A 21,177-nucleotide genomic window follows, 5' to 3' on the forward strand; every position below is an offset into this window, starting at 1 on the left:
GGGGGGGGGGGGGGGGGAGTAAGGGTAGGCGGCGTCAAAGTTCGCTCATTATACCTGTTGCTAATGGGGATCACGCGCTAATGATTCGCTTGCTACGAATTTTAAAGGACCGTGAAATATGAAATTCCTTCTCCTTTCAGTGAGGCCGACTAGACATGCTCGAGAAGAGAAAGAGAGAAAGAGGGGGAAGGAAAGGGAAAGATAGAATCGCGGTAAGGTGGATCAAACGTATCGGAATAATTCGAGAACTTTCCGAAAGCACCCATTCATACGCGGTATCGCATATTAAACGAGACTTTTCACCGTATCCATAATTAGTCGGTATCAATTTGGAGAAGAAACTTACGGACGGCGACACGTAAAACGAGCGAAGAAACGGTAGTCGTTCGTAAATGAGAAATGTGAGATTAGGCTCTTTGAAGCACGAGAAGCCAACGACTATAGTGGAAAAAATTAGCCATAAAAAATGCACTACGCTTTTCCAGGCTCCACCGTAGCGCGAGTATGCAAATTATGACTGGCGGCAGCGCCGCATTAATGCATTTTTAATAGGTTGCCAATATGATTTTTGGCGGCAGACAGCGGAAACGTGATGCGTGCGAAAAATGTGGGAGTTTACGGCGCAGAAAAAAAGAGAAAAATCTATATATATTATCATACAATTCCGAAACACTCGCCGTCATATCATTTGTGACGATCGCTCGACATCGTTCCGGGATCAATGTGAGACTTTTCACAGCCAGTCTATTCGCACGATTTCATCGACGATAGAGACTAAAGCTATTAATCTTTGATAATTTCGAAGCTCCGAAGGAAGCTCCGAAGGAAACTTCAAGCTTGCGAATTTTGACAAGCCAAAGCCTCGGAGGTATGTCTTCAAAAGCCGCAATTTTCGCGCTTCGAAGCTTCAAGGAGTACAGCGAACAAGATTGAGATTAGATAGCGTTGGAATAGATTGTGATGGCGATAGATTAGATTAAGATTAACTAGCGAACTCAAACAACGTCGTTTACATATGAAACATCTTATAATAACGATGTTTCGAAACTTCGTATGTTCAGAATTCAAAAAAGTAAAATAGCAAGAGACTAAAAAGACTAGTTTCAGTTTTATCAAATATATCAATAACAACATGTGAGCTATTATTATGTGCATTTACTCAAGCATTCTTTAGAGTTTGAGTTACATAATCTGTAAAATTAATAAAGATATCAGTTACTAATTTATGAAGTATAATATTTTTAACCGAAGTTCGGTCATTTGGAATAAAAAGTGCCACCTCTGTTACTTCAGATATAAATTAGATCAAATAAGTACAGTCTTATTTTTATTACATTTATTAGAAAACACTTCTCAGTGATATTTGTGATATCAATTAATTTATTACATACAATTTACGATATACAATTTATACAACGTAATATATTTTATACAACATATTTTTTCCCATTGTGTCTGCTAAAACTCGTTTCATTTTACGAACGCAATTACGTACCCGAAAAAAAGAAGAAGAAACCACAAGAATATCAGTATAACAATAACAAAATCGGTGAGTAGGAAGTACCGCTGCGGGATGAAAAGAAAATCGCATGAACGAGTATGTGAACGATCTTTTCTCTTACGAAATATTGCGCCCCTCATTTCTTGCCCGCGGCATTTTTAGCCCCGCTCTGCTCTACCGAACACCGAAGCTTCAAATGTTCGAAGCATTCGAAATTCGAAATGTCGAAGCCTTCGAACGGAAGCACTAGCCCCAGTCCACTGACAAGGCGCCGCGCCAAGACGCACAACTGTACGAGAGACGATTTACAATCGCGCAATTCCGCGACGCTCAGCCACGAGTGAAAGGAGTTCTATCGCTCGTCGATCGCAAATAAAATCGAGACACGCGTTATAAGCCGTGAACCGAGGTAGATCTGCGGCTATCGCTATGGGCGCTTCCGGTCCCCCCGGTTTTCCTCATGCAATCACACGGATAGTGTGTTTGAATATCGGAATAAAGAGAGACGCGGCCGGAGTGTGACGGCCGTGCGATATTCTCCTCGACGGTCATAAATATTTAAGCGCCTCGATCTGCACCCCCTCGTAAATGTATGGATGAAACATTGCGCGCCATGAAACTTTCGAAATCACTCTCGGACGGTGGCGGGAAGGGAAGGTAGGTACTGGCCGCGCCGCGCGCCGTAGTTTGTTGATTTTATAAACAACGAAGAAGAACTGTCAGACACAATACCTCCGCAACAGCCATATCTCGTTGCAACCATCCGTATGACGTGAGATCACCGCGGTTCCGACCACGAGCGAATTATGTTTCGTGACATTCTTGTATTCTATATTTCGTTACTCTCCCTCTCTACGGCCCGGGTCGGTCTACAGGGTCGAGGGAAAAAGGTAAAGCGTGAGCACGCTATTCTAAATACGGGAACTTAACGACACAGATCGAAATGCGCCGGAGTCACGCGACGCGCGAATCAGCGCAAACGTTCGAAACGATTTCGCGATGTTAATAACGGTGATGTCGTTACGAGATTTCGTTTAACACGTAACTTCTCCGCCGAATTTCTTTCTCCCTCTCTCTCTCTCTCTCTCTCTCTCTTCTACCGCAGAAAGTTTCACCCGGCGAATCTCGACGCGTAAGAATCGCCCCTCGTATTCCTAATTTTCACGATCCGCGCGCGAAATTTCGCGGAAGCGAACCGCACGATTTCGATTAAAATTCATTAACCTCCCTCTGTCACCAAGTTTTCTCAAGTTTGCGTACTTCGAGCCTCCCCGCCGTTAATAACCCGACGGAGAGATAAATCTTTCTACCTTCTTCTTCTTCTCTCTCTTTCTCTCCTCTCCACCCCATCTCTTTCTCCTTCCCCCTTTTTTTTATAATAATAATACCGACAATAAAGTGGCCTCCAATTTTAACTGCGTTATCGCCGCGAAAGTTCCGCGCGATGGGATGAAGAGGCGGACGGGGATGTAACAGGGTAACTTCGTCCTGGCTACGTCCTCGCTCGTGTATTGATCGGTCAGGTGTGTGCATACAGTTTGCTGCAGGATTTCCCGTTCGTAAAATCCCTCCTCCTTGAACGACCCCCGTCTCGTTTAAACCTTTGAAAGCTCGCGGCGATTTCTGTCCCGTTTCGTTCGCGGAGAATTGATGCAATTTCGCGGCGTAACTTGCACCGGCGCGCACACATACACCGCTTTCCGGTGCGCCGGGCGCATTTTATACACGTCCGTGAGAAAGAGGGAGAGGAAAAAGAGAGAGAGAGAGAGAAAGTCGGATTTTTGTCCTAAAATATCAACACGACGCGATTTTTCAATTAAAAACCGTACACTTGCGATGCGCGTAATAACAAGGTGATATGATAACGAACAGGCGCGAGCAACCGTAAAATCCGCGCGATGGCTTTAACAAAAGGGTACATTGTTGTAAACGCGGGTGTATCTAGTTAGCTCGCATTAAAATAGCATTAATTCCCACTCGCGCGAAACATTTATTTGACCACGCTCCTTTTCTTTTCAAGCGGCTGAAACGTATATTACCATAATAATTGTGACTATAGAAACGAGTAGTTAATTAAATACCGTGCACGCGAGAACAAAATGTACAAATTACATTTCGTTAGAAGCGAAATACGTTTACGTATAAATGCATTAATTTACACGGCGGTGAGAGAATGGGAAACGCGTTAAATAAATCTCCACCTCCTTCCCTTCCTCCCTCCCTCCCTCTCTCCCTCTCTCTTTCTTTCTTCCTCGAGATAATCTTACCACTTTTGCGAGCAACAAAGCCGCGATAATGAAGCCCGAAGTAATTCCGATAATCTCAAACGCGATCACTTATCGGATATCAGAGAGCTCGCATCCGCGAGATGCCGGAAAGGCGTGCGCGGCAAAAAAAAAGAGAATTCAATAAGTATAACTGCCGCTGTCGTGAATTATAAACGACCCTCCTCCCCCAGCCCCTCTCCATTTCCTCCCCTCGCCGGCCCTATGCACTTATGGGGCGGAAATGACGTGTGCGCGAGCTCGCCGAGAGCGTAGGGACACCCGCAGCGGCGGCGGCAGCGACGGCGAACGAGGAGGAACGAGAGCGCGGTATCCCGTCGAGTCCTCGAGTCCTCTCGGCGTTTTCCTTTCGCTCGCCCCCTCCTTCTTCGTCCCTTCCGCGCAAGCCGCTGATTCTGTTTGCCCTGCACTGTCCTTTGCGGGGTTGATTGCAGCGCACCGTCCTCTCCACGGCTCTATTCCGCGCACGTTGACCATAACCGAATTAACTCGTAATTAGTTTACATAAAATTACGTCGACCAACTCTCTCCGTCGCCCTCTCCCGCCCTCCCCGCCTCTTCGCTTGGTCCCAACTCGCTTCGGCCTCGACCCGGCCTCTCAACCCTGTCTTCCGGATCGACCGGCCGATTACACCTATGAGGGCACCTGCCTATCGCGCGTTCGACACGCCGACACGCTCGAAAGCCTATCGCCCAGCTTGCTACGCAATTTCATTATCGGTGATTTAGTTGAACGCATCTCGCGCCGCCACCGTCGAACGGAAGCGCCGGGACGCGCCGGGACGCGCCGGTGGTTTATGAGCTGTGTGATGCTCGCTCACGCGAAAGGGCCAAACTCGGAAATGTAATTGTCGAGGATCACCGCGAATTCGCGCGCCCGCTCCGTTCTTCCGCGCGGCGTCAGGGCGTCTCACGTTCCGTGCGCACCTTCGCCGGCGCGAAGATAAACGTTTGATCTTCCCGTGGCGAAACCGTGGCGCTTATCGAGTCGCGAATCGATCGCGAGGTGCGATGTCGCCGATAACAATGCGATGAGTAAAGAGAGTATCTCGAAATAGCGGCTCCGAAATAGCCCCATCCGACCACTTAAGCTTCCGGCGTCGAGTGAACCTTTGATGTCACGTATTTTATTTAAACGCTCCTTTACACCGATCAAGTCCAGATTTACAATAGGTGTAGCAAGCTTTAAGTCATAAGAAATTGACCAGACCAATATATATATATATATATATATATAGTGTCTATGGATTCTCTCCGACGTTTCATTCATTCGCGCTCTTCGGCCCCTCCCGATAATCACCCCCGCCCCCCGCGTTAACGATTAATTTTAATTAATTTCCCAAAAATGTATCGGAAAAGTGAACGCGTAATAAATGATGATCTATAATTTTCATCGGCAGCTGAAATCCGCATGCACACACGCGCACACACATACACGCACCCTCGCGCGCTCATTAAATGGCTGTTTTTCACGTTTCCCGGTACTGCGATCGCCGTGCGATAATCATGCAGGCAGGCAGGCGCAGCGTTATAATCTGCTTGCTTTTTACGCCGCGAAAATATTAATGGCGACAAATGCAAGATGTCACACGCGCGCGCGCATCGCATCGTGTATACATGCTCGCTCGCTAGCGCGTGCACGCCATTCGCCGGGTAGCGTATCTCTCGCGCATCTCATATTCATGGACTCAAACTCGGCGCAACGTGTGTTTCACGGGCAATTCCTCCGACGCCCGATACCCTGTAAAATATGCAACGCGTTATCATTACCGCTATATACGCGCGGCCCCCGCGGGCGCATTGGAGGCATCACACAAACGATAATGCCAATAACACGCCTCAGCGATACATTATACGGGCGTAATGCGCTTCGACGTGAATTATTTTTACCTCGCGAGAGTGCGAGTCGCGCGAAAACGGCCGTGTCGGAAGACGAGACCAGCCATCGTCGGTGGAACTCGAGTGGGCTGACGCGAAATCGCCTGTCTGCGATTTTACGATGTGAATGTCGAATGAAAACTCGAGTCCGTGGCGAACAATGCGAATGTCGAATCGCAAAGTCGAGTCCGCCGCGAAAAATTAAAGTTTCGGGGATGAAAACGTTTTTTTCCGCGAATTTTTTTTGTCGGTTCTTGTTCCAAGGTCGCGAAGATTCGTTCGGGAAAATTCACATTGTTTGATTAAAACCCGCCATATTTACGTTTTTCCATAAAGAGGATAAGAAGCCGGGAAATTCGCGGAAAGATTGGGGAAAAAGGATTTTTTTCTGAAACTTTATAATTAGACGGAATAGTCCATCGAGACCGGGGGGAAAATCCGGGCAGAAGTTAATCGGGACGTGCCCCACGTTTGTAGTGGCTCTAGATAGGCATGCCCTCAAAATAGGCCTGCTTTCGTTGAGCCTAGATATGGTTTAGAAAAGCAAATCCTGAATGGAATTTCGTAAATAGGCTCCTAACCGGCACTGACATAGGGTTCAGTCAGAGGCTAGTCAGATAAATTTATAAAACTGACGAAGGGGGGCCTGAATTGCACGGACGCCACATTTCCGTAAGGTCTTTTTAGCGCCCGTTTTAAATTCCTATCCGGAAAGTCACGAAGCGAGAAGTAACCAATCTTACGCATTCCTTATCCGCACCTTTCGCTCTACTTATCTCACCTTCGGCGATGAGAGAGAATGCGCCACGCTGGGCAAACTTTTCATGCCTTTTTTTTTTTCTTTTCCATTGCGCTTTCACATAAAGGTCAGCTCATTCAGTCTTAAAGTACAAAGTACGTCGAGTAATGGGCAATGCGATCGATTAAAAATAGACTAACTGGCATTCTCTCCCTCTCTCCCTCGGCACGCCCTTCGCCCTTACGAAGCGCGCTCGTAACGAAAGTCGGCCGGCCGCGGAAACGCGCGATCGGTCCGTTAGCACACGGCACGGCTACTTTTGTCTATCGAGCCGGAATACGTCGGCGTGATAACGCCATTACAAAGGTCACTGTCGTGACCCTCCCGTCGGCGGTGAGAGAGGTGGGTGGCGTTCGGGGTCAGGAGTTGCTGCAACCTGCCGGCGAGCTACCCTCCGTCTTTCCACGGCGAGCTCTCTGTATTTCTCTCCTCTCTCTCTCTTTCTCTCTCTCTCTCTCTCTCTCTTCCTTCTTGTATTCATGAACTTGAACGTGACCATAGCGGCTTCGCGGACCAGTCGCATCCGGTTCGTGGCGCGTAAAGATTCGCGCAAAGAAAAGATTACCCACCGCGACAGGAATCCGTTGCTTTCGGAACACCGATCAGCGGCTTCCGCGACAAAAAATCCCTTCACCCCGGGTCGCCCGACTGTAGGTGTATATGTGTGTGTGTGTTACTTGCAGAGGTAGCGTAGCGTTAACTTTTATGAACACGCGTGGTGCGCAAATTACTGGCATTTGCAGCGCGTTGCAATGTGACCCCGAGGATATCTTCATTTTCAGAGGAACCAAAGAGGCGGAAGCTTCGTGAGAGCTGACTTTATTATCGCGTTTTATCAACGAACCGTACGCGCGGGTAAAGTTTAAAGAGACCAAGGTCTCATTTGTAAAATGTTTCGCGTTGTTGACACTTGTTTTTTTTTCTCCCCCACGCTGCATCGCCGCGAGCGCGCAAATGATCTCGTCCTTTCGCATTTCGCCTGCTCTCCCCGCGCTGGTTTCCACATACGGCGGTCTCCGCGGATCGAGACGGCTTGAAATCCGTGATCCGAGCCGGGATAACCGACTCGATGAGAAATATTACGCGCGAATATCACGCAACAATGTATTGTCGATTCAACGATAACAAATTCTTCGATAAACAGCAAGTTTCACCGTATTTTTTCAAACATCCTATAAATAACAAATCCATACAGACGCAAGATATACGCGCACAATGCCGCGATATATTGTTATGCAAATGCGGTATCGCGTCAGGATAAGCGTCAGGCGACTTAAAACAATGTAAACTTTATGACAAAGGCGGAAAATGGCCGAAAACCGCGATAATGGGCTTCATAATCCATTAAACAAAATCCATTATGCAAAACTCCCGATTAAATGTGTCCATCCTGGAATACAAATTTTATCGTCTGTAGCAGTCGTGTAATACAATTACACGCACGAATTGATAAATTCATAATGAGGAGGCCATGATGCTCACGCAGTCACAGTTTACATCGAGATGTTTTTGCGCGCGCCCATTAAACGCGCGACGCCGGGCGATCTACATTTTAATTAACCGAACTTCCCAGCCGCGACAACTAACAGCAAGCGGAAGATCGACCGACTGCAATTTTCAATTTGTCAAACTTTCGTACGTCGTGCAACACGCGTGCTCTTTTCTCTCTCCCTCTTTTCAACTCACTCCTTGGTATTCAACAGTTGTAGTCGTTACGAGGAAACCGTTCCGCCTCTGAAGTCCGCCTCCGAGAAGAGGAATAAGTCTGTCTGAGAGGGGGAAGAATTGTTCTTCCTCTTGAGAAGTACATTTGAAGAGGAACGCCTGTACTTCTCCACTGGTATTGACGCATCTCGGATATATGGTAGAGTAACTTCGAATAAGAGACGGTTTCTCGATAGCTTCCTATATATGTACTTTATCGCGAGCTCAGGGGGTTGAAACAACCTCTCGCTGAGGTAAACCGGACGCATTACTTTCCGATCCAATTTAGCCGAGCCGTGAGGAACACCCGACCCCGAAAACGAGAGTTATCGCTTATTTTTTTAGGTACGTTTTAACCGCGCACAGAACAATTTTTGCGTGTATATTGGGTGTGGCAAAATCCATGATACAAGTGTGAAAAGGACGGCCCCTTGTAAAAACCAGTCAAAATTATGGAATAAATTTTTTCATTATTTTTTATCTTTCCCTTTTTCATTTTTTTTCCCCCCCATTTTATCGAGTGCGCGTGCATTTGACTAACAAACAGGTACAGCTCAACGGATCTCGCTACGCATAACTACTTCTGCTTGTTTATCCCGCTTGTATATAAACATTGTCATGACTTGTGAAATTTATTAATAAAATTATTATTTATTAATAAAATTGATCAAGCAAGTTCCACGAATGCGTTTAAATTTATTGTTGCAAGTGCGCTAAGTGCAATAACACGTACATGATGGTTCTTCAAAGTCAGTTTTTCAAAGTCAGTTTCTTCTAAAACAAAACCTGTTAAAAAAAAAATTATTCTATTTGTCTCATTATTCTTCATTTTCGACTTACATTCGCACAGGATGTCACTCTTTTTTCGTTTGCATAAAAAATCCTGCTGCACCCCGTATAACAACATATCTTTATTTTTGACAAAATCATTATTACATAATCGATAACGTAACACATTTTCGCATTTTCATATTTGTAATTCGCGCCCGGGCACAATTTCGGCACGATTAATCATTACCAAGTGTGACATCTGCCTTCCTACAAAGAAGATCGAATGAAAGCGACGTAATCTGACTTAAGGCTGCAGTATACCCGCATTTTTGTCCTTCTGCCGGCTTAACCCCTTCCTGCGTCATCCCCGGCGGGATTAAAGATACCGAGAATGCGGAACCGGGGACGATGAGGGAGAAAGCGCGAGAGAGGCCTCGAGGTTGAGAGAAGTTTAATCCCCTGACTGTAATTACGCTGTATTCCAAGGCTAAAAATATTTCGAACCCCGGGCAAGAGATAGACGGCCGGAACGTAAGGGACGGTCAATTAAGCGCGGCGACTTTGTACCTTCGACTGGATTTGCCGCGTGATTTTCGCTCTCTCAGCGTTCATCGTCGCGCGTTGGCCATTTACGAGAGAGAGAGAGAGAGAGAGAGAGAGAGAGAGAGAGAGAGAAAAAGAGAAAGAAAATCGCGAACGCTCGGGCAAACACGCAGGATCTCGATTGTTTGCGCTCGTTTTAACCCGTTGAATCCGACAGCTTGCAAAATTTAAACGTGTATCACGCGCGGTATTATATAAAGTTAATGATGTAACGTGTATAAATAATTACGAGTACAAAGGCTCGGATTTTAAATGTTCGCAATATATTATTATCGTTAATACACGGAATATACAGCATTTATTGAATATGTTTATTGCGCAATCATTTATTGTGCCGCTTTATTTCTTCTTTCGAGAGAAAACTGCAAGACGTGCATATTACTTTCGTCGTTATCAATTATTAATTTATCGACAGCTCATATTCGATATGCGTTCGCAATGCGTATAAATGACAGTTATCTTTTTCCCTTATCGAGCACCATCGAGCCACAAAAAGCCTCGGCGAGGTCCGTTACCGGAGAAATCGATAATCATATGTTCGTTTTTTCACAATGTGTCGTAAAGGAGTTTATCGATTTTGTCGTTTCGCGGTATTGGCGGGAACGCAATTAAACTGCAATTATTAACGTCAGCGCGAAATATAGCGGATCGCTCTGGCATTGTTGCAAAATTATATCCGAGCGAATATTACGTCAGACGGCGGGCGGAGTTTTCGTTCAGGGCTCTTTAACCAAAACCAATTACTGAGACAGGCAGATTTAATTTTCCGCCGGCGATAAAATTAATTCAATACCGTGTTCATATATTTCTGCAATGTATAGGATTGGCACAATGAATTTCACGCAAGAAGGGACCAATTAGCGATACGCGACCGTGCACCGAGCGTATCGTGTTAAGGTGCATTGATAATGGAAGTGAAGGATTAATCCTTTCATCAGGCGGGCCGGAATAGCAGCCTATTGTGTTTGCATTATTATGAATTTTCGGAAACTATTATATTTTACGAACAACCAATAAGAAAGATAGACTAGAAAGAGCCGTCGCTGGATATTGGACGCGACGATTTTCAAATTTATCGAGAGAATAAAATGGTTCGACACGGTGTAGCGTGTTATACTTTATCCAATATATTCCTCTAAAATTAAATTTATAAATTATAGAGTGATAAAAACCTACCTTGACGATACTAACACACTTATTAACTTCTCTCTAAAACTTTTAATTCTACCGATTAATTTCCACTGCTATTTTCGACAACCTATTTTGACGCTGAAACAGCGAAAACGAAATGTTAAAATAGTATCAGGGAGTGAAAATATAAAATAGGAGTAAATTATACTATTAGAATGAAATCGAACCTATTTTACTCCTACTATGTTACAGAATTAAAGAACACAAATCATTTAACACAGAGCGAAAATTTCAACTCGAATAACCCCTAAGGTAGAATCCAATCTCCGTAATCTCTATTTCATCATGCAAGAACGCATGATCTTCATCTTGTGTGATTTTCATCTTTGATATCATGAGTATTCATAAGGCACCCTATTAATAAGCACGGTAATAAGTGCGTCTTATTACCCGTGGCAAATTTGAACTTCTCTCGGGGCCACGTAACGTTCGCAGATGCGCGCAATAATAACGGACCGGGAAGAGAGCGACGGACATTCGAATAATAATGCCAGGGTGAGACATCAAGTTTCGAAAGTACAAGGCGTGAGGCAGGTGCCGTCGATTAAACGCGCAACGCGGTCGAAAATACGGTACATTGTACACCGAGTATGCAGTGTCAAAAGTTTCATCGAGTTGTAAATGAAGACACGCGTGATGAAAAAAGGAATCCTACGGCAACTGGATAATGGCGGAGGTCTTCGTTTCCAATAGTAACACATACGGTGATCGCAAGGAATTATCGAATGATCGCCATGCGTATTAAAGCCACTATTAGTCCTTTGCAAGTGTCAGTGCGTAATTCGGCTTGTCGCCAAGTAACCGTCACTTTCCCGTCGATAAGTACGTCATTTGAGAAAAAAAAATTAGCCGAAGGAATATTTCGGTTCGAACTAACGCGTTCTAGCATCTACACGTCGCTTTCTTTTTGCATAATTCTTCTTTTTACAATCTTTTTACATAATTTTTACATAATCTCGTTGCTCTTCGCAATTTATTTTTGTAATTTCTGATGCCAACTTTGTCTCCCCGACAGATACTTCTTAGTAATAATATTATATAATAACATGACTGTGATTCTAATAACAAGGCTTTAAAATAAGTCGACGTGAAGATGAAAAATAAGTTTCCGGTAAGAAGTATTTGAAATCACTTCGCTGTTGAGACTCAGAGATCATACTCGACATTGTTTCAGGAAGAATCCTTTGTAGCCTCGGGAAAAGGCATGAAAATCTTTTTATTTTTGTTCCCCCTCCCTTATATATTACATGAGTTAAATGTCGCTCCCCTTTTTATTATATCGATTACCTAAGGCGGAAGAATAAAACACTGTTCGTGTAATCGTGGTTCAATGGAATCGAAAATAATCACACGAAGTTCAAAGGCAACTGAAAGCGACTAAACAGAGAGGGAAAGAGTGAGAAAGAAGCCAATAAGAAACAAATCAAGACAAAAACGAAACTTAAGAAGCCTCGGGAAGTCTTGCGATAAATCGCAGTAGGGGAAAAAAGAACTTACCGACGCAGGAAAAGGTGGTGGACAGGAAGGGGGGAGGGGGAGGGGGCGAATTGTTCCGGACAGGAAATCGATGTATTGGTATTTTCTTTTGCTCACTTCAATATCTATTCAAAGCTTTTTTCGAGACTTCCGTGAAAGGTGACGTGTGAGCGCAAGTTTAACAGATGTCAGCGAGTAAGAGCAAATTCAAATCTTAAATTTTGTAGCATTTTATATTAAAATATAATACGATTAAATTGCGTTATTATATTTATTAATTACGTTGCGTGGAGATTAAACAAATTTCCATTATATCGCATAACATGTGGATTAACCAAATAGTCATTACCGATATTCATAGAATTTAACCGAATAACGTTCTCTCACTGCATAATTAGATAAATATATGTATATTGTATTGTTACTTTTATAATTATATGTCGTCGTTGCATTACTAATTAGCATTTAGTATTAATACAATATTCGAGAATTGTAAATTAGAACTTCTAATAATCGTGTCGTAATTTAACAATATAATATTTTCATTAATTCTCAGTTATTTGCAAAAAATTGGGTGTCTCCTGCTCGGGGATTGATCGGATGTCATAATCAAACCAAATACTAACACAGGTTCGTGGCCGATACCATGACGACACTTATCTCCTCTGAAACACTCCGCGACTAGACTCTTTGGAGGGTCACTCGATAGAAGGAACGCTGCCCGTGCTGCCATTGTCCCTTTTCAAGCTCACCGTCGCTTTACTGTATGCAATAAAGTCGGTTATAAAACGAGATATCGCGAAAAAACTCATCCGGCCAAGTGGTTGCCAGATAATTGAATTGAGTTAGGTTCCGCAAAAAAAAAATTGGATGACCCACAAAGCGACAGGATGCATTAGAAGATGAAAGCTCAAGCGCATCGAAGTTTTACAAATACGCGCATTATACGGAAAAATGAAACGTAGAAATATTTGATATAAATGACGATACAAAGCTCATCGCAATGCATCTTGCGTAATTGCATTACCGATTCAACGCAATTGTTACGATTTGTATTACAATTCACGGAAAAAGAAATTACTGTGTATATATATCCAAAAAATATTTAAGTTCTTGAAATTTGTTCCGTTAATCGGAGAAGACGTAAATATCTTTAGGACGTTTAGAATCGTACGTGGATATCTTGAGAATATCTCTAGAATATTTTTATAGAAAGATATATGTAGAAACATGAAAAAAAATCCGGTGAAATTTCTGTGACGATGAACAAACCGAACGTGTTTTGATTGAAGGAAATAGAATCTCTAGTTATAAGTATCTGATTATAAGCTTTAAATTTTCGGGAATGACCCGACTTTTTCCAATTTTTCCGCAAATTTCTTTGATTTCTGTCCGAAAGATACAAAAATTCGTTATTCGTTAAGAAAAATTCATATACGTTCCGTTAAAACCCACCATATTTACTTTTTTTCGTAAAGAAAGCAAGAAACCAAAAAAAAATCCACAGAAGAATTGTGAGAAAACGGTTTTCTTCCGAAACTTGAAAACTATATAAGAACCTAATTTAGTTCATAAGGGATCGGAAATTCTGCTTCCTTCGACTAAAACGCGTTTGATTTGTTTACTGTAAATCAGGTAAGTTCAACCAAACAAGTACAACTTTCTTTCCCGTCTGGAATATCTTATGAATATCTTTAGAAAATTGTGCGAACAATCTGTCCTTTTCTTTGTCGTTACGTCGGCCTATAAAAATAAATATATTATTATCCCGTTACAGACGCGATATGGAGGACCGACCTGGATTGGGTAGTGATCCATCGCGATCGGCTGGTGTTGCTGAGTTTTATGAACCCGATCGGCAACATAAGCACCTTGACCGGCACGATAACTCCGCAGCCCTTCGTAACCTTAACTCCGGACGAAGCCGGCCTTAACGAGGATCTCGACGAGTTCGCCACCCCGACGTCCAGTCTGACGAACATCGCGCTTCCCGATGCGGTCGAGACTCGTGCCGGCGAGACGACCACCACGTTCTCGACGATTGTCCAACCGATCGTTACCAATCCAACTGTGAACCCCGCAACGACTACCGGCAAAACAAATACGGCGACGAGCACAACGAGCACCGAGGCGACTTCGAGCGCGCAATCGAAGACAACGGTGTTGCCGAAGGGCAGCACCGCGAGACGACCGACCATGAGAACTATCGCCAGGAACGGCAGTTCGAAGGGCAGGTCAAAGGCGAAGAATCTCACGAGGATAACCACCACGGCGAAGCCTGCCCGAGCGGCCGGCGGGAACATGACGGCGCAGAATATGCCGCTGACGATGAACAGCCTGGCGGATCTCGACCATCCCGAGAATTTGAATCTGGAACTTCAAACAGGTAAGCCGCTCGTCAATCGATCGAATCTCGTAACTGTCGTCGATCGCCGGCTATTCGTCTCGGGAGTGACATCAGCTCGGGGAAACAGTTTCAGAGGGAAAATTAATTAACACGCGCGCATTGCGGAAACTGTGAGAACAGAATTACCGGGAACGCCGAAAGCGCGCTTTGTTTCGATACGATAGTCGTATGAAACATTTGCGAAACGTTCGCGAGACCGATAGATTGAGAGAGAGATTAGTGGAGATTTGTGTAACGCTTCCACGAGGAACGTTTCCTCTGTATTATTAATTCGCTGTCTCCCTTACTCGATTCGCGCAGCGTAGCCGGCGAAAATAAATATCCGAGCGCGGGAGAATATCCGGTCGCTGAAAACGGGATTATTTACGCAGCCGCGCGCTTCGTTTTTCAGCCGAATCATACGGCCCGATTACTTTGGAATATCTGAATTACGCCGTCGCGCTCGGCGTATACTCGGTAAGATATCCCGCCGTCTTCTGGTCGTGCAACAAAGCATTGGGCACAATCTTCAGCCTGCAGTTGGTCGTAAATTCAGCGCAGAGTCTGCTGGCTTACGCCGGAATGTCCGTCCTTTACAAGGTAAGCAACGCGAAGTATTCGATGCCGGTTAAAACTCGCGGGGAACTTCTCGCTGACGTCTCAGTCCGGCCGGCGCACTTGCATATACCATACTTGCGGATACCCGGGGAACTTAATCACAATAGCGAAGAATCCGAGGAACGTAAGAAACCCGAAGAAATATACATTGCTGAAACGGACATCCGCGTTTTACATGGAAACCCGCAAACGTTTACTCAAATCTTTAATAGAACTGCGACACAAACTTGAGATATTATAACCTGCTCCTTATTATATTAATTTTGTTATTGCGAAAATTTATCATCGTTGCGTGTAAATAAAATAAAAGAGAAAGAGGATATCAGGAAAAGGGCTGACAATACACAGTTGTTTTGGTGCAAAAAAAAATTATTTAATCTTTGAATATTTGAAATGATAAAACATCGTTATATATTGAAACTTCCGTGTCAAGAATATAAGAAGCATACACAGTCGCTAGTCGCCGTGGAGTAACTAAGAAAAGGAGATTTTGTTTACACGAGAGCTCGCGATCAGCCGAGTATAATACGCTGGGGATCAAATGAAATAAAGTTTCTGTTTGCGCGTCGCCAAAGGCAGTAATCGACACATCTCGTATACTTTTATTTCGTTCTTATTTATTTCCTTCTTTTTCTTTTATTTAGCGACCGTATTTTTTATTAAATATATAAACCTGTCCTTTCAGGTGCAAGTTGTGGGGCCTTTGAAAGTCCTACCGCTCCTCCGGCACCGCACCGTAGCGGCCACCAGTACAATTTCAACGATATTCGGAGACTCCTACTTTCTGCTGAATCCCCATGTAACCCTCGTGCTATTTGCCCTCTCGTCCCTCCTCGTACTCTGCTCCAGCATGGTCATGTACTTCTACGCTCACGGCAGGTAAATATTTAGCGTGTTATGCGCAGAGGCCAGCTTACTCGGCCCCGTACGATAATCGATTAAACTCCGGCGGAGATTGCCGCCGACTCTTTTTGCCGCAACGAAAATTATCTGGCCCATCCGCCGCTATCAGATAACGCGGCAGAGTAAACGCAGTTTGTTCTCGCGTAAAAGAGTTACACGTGCGGATTATCTCGTGAGGGCGTGTTGCACCCCGCTTTATCGGCGAATCTTTTCGCGAAACGATCTTAATACCTCGTTACGAAACGCCGGGACGTTATAATTATTTACTACGGTGTTCGTGTTTGCGTCCTCCCCCCCACCTGGGAGGGGGGAAACTTTGCACCCGCCATCCCGGAGCGCAAAAAACATCTCTATCGCGGAACTCGACGACCCCGTAATTTCTTTTCTTGCCGTCCGTTTATCCGGCTTTTATTTGACTTGCTAATTTGCTAATTTGAAACAGCACTTGTACGCACAAGACGTACCAGGCCGGGCGTGCCTCCCGATACCGTCGTTATTCAGTATGAAACTCAATGGCTCCCTTAATACGTTCCGATCCTCCTTTCTCGGCTTTCCGTGGCATAGAACAAAGGATAGCAATTAACAATATCGCGGCGTATCTCTTACTACTTTTACCTTTGAAAGATAGACGGGACGACGTAGAAACAGAGAGAAAAGTAATGTTTTGATGTAATTTTTAAAAAGTGAAAAATTCTTTCAGTGGATACGAAACTGAAGGAAAATGTGTTACATTCAAGTAAACATTCTCTAAGGAGTATTGGAATAATGATTTCACCTGAATTAAGTAAATACCACGTAGTATTTGTTTCTCTCAGTGTGCTACATTCAAATAATATTTACTTAATCCAAATAAGATAATTATCTCAATATTCCTTAGCAAATGTGTATTCGAATGCAGCACTTTTTTTCTTCCAATGTGAAAGCTACGATAAAAAGTTCAATTGCATCCCTAATAGTGAACCGAGTCTTTATCTGCAATTCGCGAAAATCCCGGGGTAGACAGTATATTTTACGGTGGAAAATAAAATCAAGCGAATTTCCTGGAAACTTTCGAGAGGGGCGGCGCTCGGGGGATCGATTGAATTTTGCGCTATCGTGTCTCACGTAACTTTCGCAATACAAGCGTATTACCGCGAGTGCGCATAGAAACACGATGACTCGTGAATGAGTTATTATCGCGGATCTCTTCATTCTCCTCGTTTCGGAACGCTGGTGCATAATCGAAGCGATGTTCCGGCGTTGCGCGTTCTCGCGTTTATCGATTTAAAATACAATTAACTCTCCGCGTAATTTCCCGCGGAACGAAGCTGCCCCCCCCGGGCCACTCCACCTCCGTCGAGGCGCGGGGATAGCTCCGCGCGCACGTTGTCCCGCTCGGCGCGCACCGGGCCAATTATCAATGTAAACAGCGATGTCACGCGTGCCTGATCGCGCGACGCACGGCGCCTCTCTGCGTAGGTTCACGGCGTTCCTGAACCAGGAGCGCGAACGTCGCGTGATCCTGCCGAAGGACGGCCGCGAGGGCAACGGCTGGGTCTACTTCACACACTGTACGGCGCTGTGCGTGTTCCTGGCGATCGCGATCTGCAGCGCACCGCTGCTCTACGACTACACCGTGGTGTACCGCGGCAGCCTGGACGGTGCCATCCTCGCCTGCATCATCGGCACGATCCTCCATCTCTTCCTCTGGATGCTGCTCTGGATATTCCTCACCATCAAGCAGCGCTGGACGTTCAAGCTGCGCGTCACCATCGGACGCGCCACCGTCAGGTCCGCCAGGTCGGTCAAGCTCGTCACCGACGTCGACCTGCTGTCGGCTAGGGACGACGACGACGGCACTAGCGCGCCCCTACTCGTGGTCGGTAACGGCAGGACGTACACCATCGCCGATACCTCGCCGAAGAAGGCCATCATGAGCGTCATACAGAAGGCCGCGATGGAGAGGAAAGCGCGATCGCAAGGTAATGCCCGTTACCAGCGAGGATATATGAGTTTTCGTCCTTACCGGGCACGTGTATTTCAGTCCTCGCGTGTGGAGCCTCTCTTCCGCGACGAAAAACTCGCGATAACGGTAAGTCCGGATCTACAATAGGTCTGCTGCTCTAAGCGATAGTATGTAACGTGATATCTGACAGGATAAGAGACGTTTCCCGAAAGTCGTGATAACGCTTAAATCTTGGAAACTGCAACGTCTGGTGCAAAATTTTATATTACAAATGGTCCACCAAAATTTTTGTCTTACTTTAACATGACGGGGTTATGTTAAAAATACACGAATATATTAAATTAATGTACTCACTTTGTTAATGTGTTATTTTGTAACATATTCATTTTGTTAAAGTAATACAAAAGTTTCGGTAGACTATTTGTAACACCAATTTTCTCATTGTGTAGCGCTGGACATATTTTTTCCTAAAAATTACGTTACAATCTTTCGAGCAAAAGGCTAAAGGCTTACTACATTATTACTGATTATCATTATTAGATCCGGACTAACGAGAATTGCTGAAATATTATCTTGCATAATTGGCTATAATTGTGCAAGGAAGATTTTAACCTACATGGAGTACGTTTCGAGAAGATAAAAATTGATGGGTAATCTAAAAAGCACAAATAGCACTGAGGTTCTTCACAATCGTTCAAGAAATCGTTCAAGCATAGTCCATTTTCTTCTCTATTCATTGGCAAGTTTAACCCTGAAAAAAATTGGCAAAAAAGACGCATAGTAAGAAATGGCACGACGAGTAGAGAATAAAAACTGTTTTTTAATTAATTCTCGGCGCCCACAAGGGACTTGAATCTTTTTGTTTTGTAAAAAGACATATAGACTACTCATTAGTAACAAAAATCATATTTTTGTGGGTTGGATGTTTCTTGCATAACTACGGCCGATTGATTCACATCCGAGGATATCGGATAAGTTTAGTTCTCTCTTGTCACCGTGTGCTTCTTGCAATTCCACACAATTTCGTGGTATTACAAGACGCGACTCCGAAGCTGTGCGCTTGTTTTAATCGAGAAGAGGGAACGGCATGCGCGAGCTGTGCCGCGCGTAAAACAGAGCGAGCCGCGGGGCTTAAATGTTCCGATCGATCGAAAGAGTATATGCGGCTAATACCCGGGAACGATTTATCGACTTTTGCACGTCCGTCGCAGGCGGAAACGTCGATGGAGTCGACGGGGAGCCGACGGCCGACGGTGACGAGCAGATCTACTGGCTCAGGCCAAAATTGCGCCCCTCGCCCGCACAGTCCCCGAACGACGCCGGCGGCGCGCCGACGTCCGACAAGGGCTGGCTGAACAAGAAGCTGAAGCCTAAGGTCACCTTTAACGACCTGCCTAGTACGTCAGGCTCGCGGTAACTACCCTCCTCCCTCCTCTTGGTGTCTTTGTGTATCTGTTTCTGTGCTTGCGACGCTCTGCCCTCTCGCATTCACACCTGTGATACCGCAGCAGCAGCACTCCTTTCCACGTTCCTCCACCGCGCACTCGAAAGCATTTAAATTTGGAAGAGAGATCGAAGGTGTCTATTTTCTTTCCTTTGCGCACTTTTGCGATGAAGAAATATCAAATCGATTATATGGGAAAATATACGAAAAACACTTAGTGCCGATTAAAGATTTATATTCTCATATATAAACAAGAATATATTGATCTTATATGAAGATAAAACTTGCTTATATGAGTAAATTTTGCATGGTTCCGCTGAAAATATATTTTTGTTATTCGAGAATAACTTTCAAAAATTAAGAGGACAAAATATTTGATAGAAAGAATGGTGTCTTCAAACTAAAAACTGCACCAATTCATAAAAAGTATTCTTAAATAACAAGAACATGGCATTTTTAGCGGAACTATATGGAATTTCTTCATATGTGAGCAAGTTTTGTTTTTATATAAAATTATCCTTATTTATACATGAAATATATATTTATCCTTATTTATACATGAAAATATATGAATTTTGATTTCATACAAATTTATTTTCGTGTATCAAGGCCCCTTCAGCTTGATTTCGTTGAAGCACGACATATCGGAACTAATGCCTGTGTTCGGAGAAATCAGCTTAATGAGCGCTTGCTAATTGCTCCTGATTGGTACGTTGTCCCGGATCTACGAAGGATCCGAGAATGAATACCCTATTCACGGACAATAATCACTAAGCGCTCACTGAGCTACTTTCTCTGCTGAACGCAGCCATTTAATCTGGCATCTTGGGCTTCCGTGATACGAGAAAACGCTTGATCCGTCTTCCAGGTTAATGCCTCGTTCTCCTGAATTTATTTTTGACGTTTTGTGAGCTGGAACTTTCACGAAACGTTGACAATAAATTCACGAAGGGTGCGGCACCAGCCCGGAAGTCGGGCCCGGCATCGGAATTGTTCTTTCTATCCGCGTCTTGCTACGTGCGAGACGTTCACCTCGAATATGATTGACACGCGTAATTGCGCTCCCCCCTCCCTCCCCGTTCTACTACTCGCTTCTTTTATTCCCTCTGTCTGCCGATATAATCGATGTTTCGTCCCTGTGAGTATCAAATTCGAGAATTTCAGACTGGGACTGGCACCGAGACACTTTCCCATCTGAGATCGGTATTGTCGTCACGTGCAGATCGCAGAGCTTTCGTGGACTCCTCTTTACTTCACCTACATGTGTGTCCGTATCTACATTCCGCTTGATATACACTGTAAACCCAATTCACAATCTGCCATCGTTTCTCACTATCTTTCTTGGAACTCTGAGCTTTGAATTTTGCCGGCGATCGTTACATCGTCGCGTGACGAAGCGAGACACCGCTCTTGATTGCTCTCGATTGGTTTGCAGTAATAAGGGAAAAGCCAGACGAGGCGTCACTGACGGCGGGCCTGATGATGACGGAGATTACGCCACGTTACGCGAATTACCGCTGATCACCTCGCTGGACCCGGCCGATGATTCCACCTCCGAAGAGAACAAGGTAAACTATCCCGATAAATCCTTACGTGTCCCGATCAATCGCTCTGGATTTACAAACGAAAGTCAAACTTACTAAATACTTGGATCACTTTTCCCGTGCGCGTGT

The 21,177-nt window shown here is 44.6% G+C and overlaps 1 protein-coding gene across 1 annotated transcript in view; it reads left to right on the top strand.

The window, feature by feature from the left end:
- The window catches only part of LOC106747471 (protein tincar), a 116,206-nt gene that overhangs the window by 81,954 nt on the left and 13,075 nt on the right, over window positions 1–21,177 (top strand). The window contains exons 6-11 of the mRNA XM_014625028.1: window positions 13,986–14,594; window positions 15,007–15,194; window positions 15,898–16,091; window positions 17,574–18,076; window positions 19,272–19,473; window positions 20,940–21,072. Of these exons, the coding sequence (XP_014480514.1) occupies window positions 13,986–14,594; window positions 15,007–15,194; window positions 15,898–16,091; window positions 17,574–18,076; window positions 19,272–19,473; window positions 20,940–21,072 (1,829 nt within the window). The remainder of the gene's footprint in view (window positions 1–13,985; window positions 14,595–15,006; window positions 15,195–15,897; window positions 16,092–17,573; window positions 18,077–19,271; window positions 19,474–20,939; window positions 21,073–21,177) is intronic.

The sequence above is a fragment of the Dinoponera quadriceps genome, unplaced genomic scaffold, assembly GCF_001313825.1.
Source record: "Dinoponera quadriceps isolate SergipeBrazil2010 unplaced genomic scaffold, ASM131382v1 scaffold1750, whole genome shotgun sequence".
NCBI classification, from domain to species: Eukaryota; Metazoa; Arthropoda; class Insecta; order Hymenoptera; family Formicidae; genus Dinoponera; species Dinoponera quadriceps.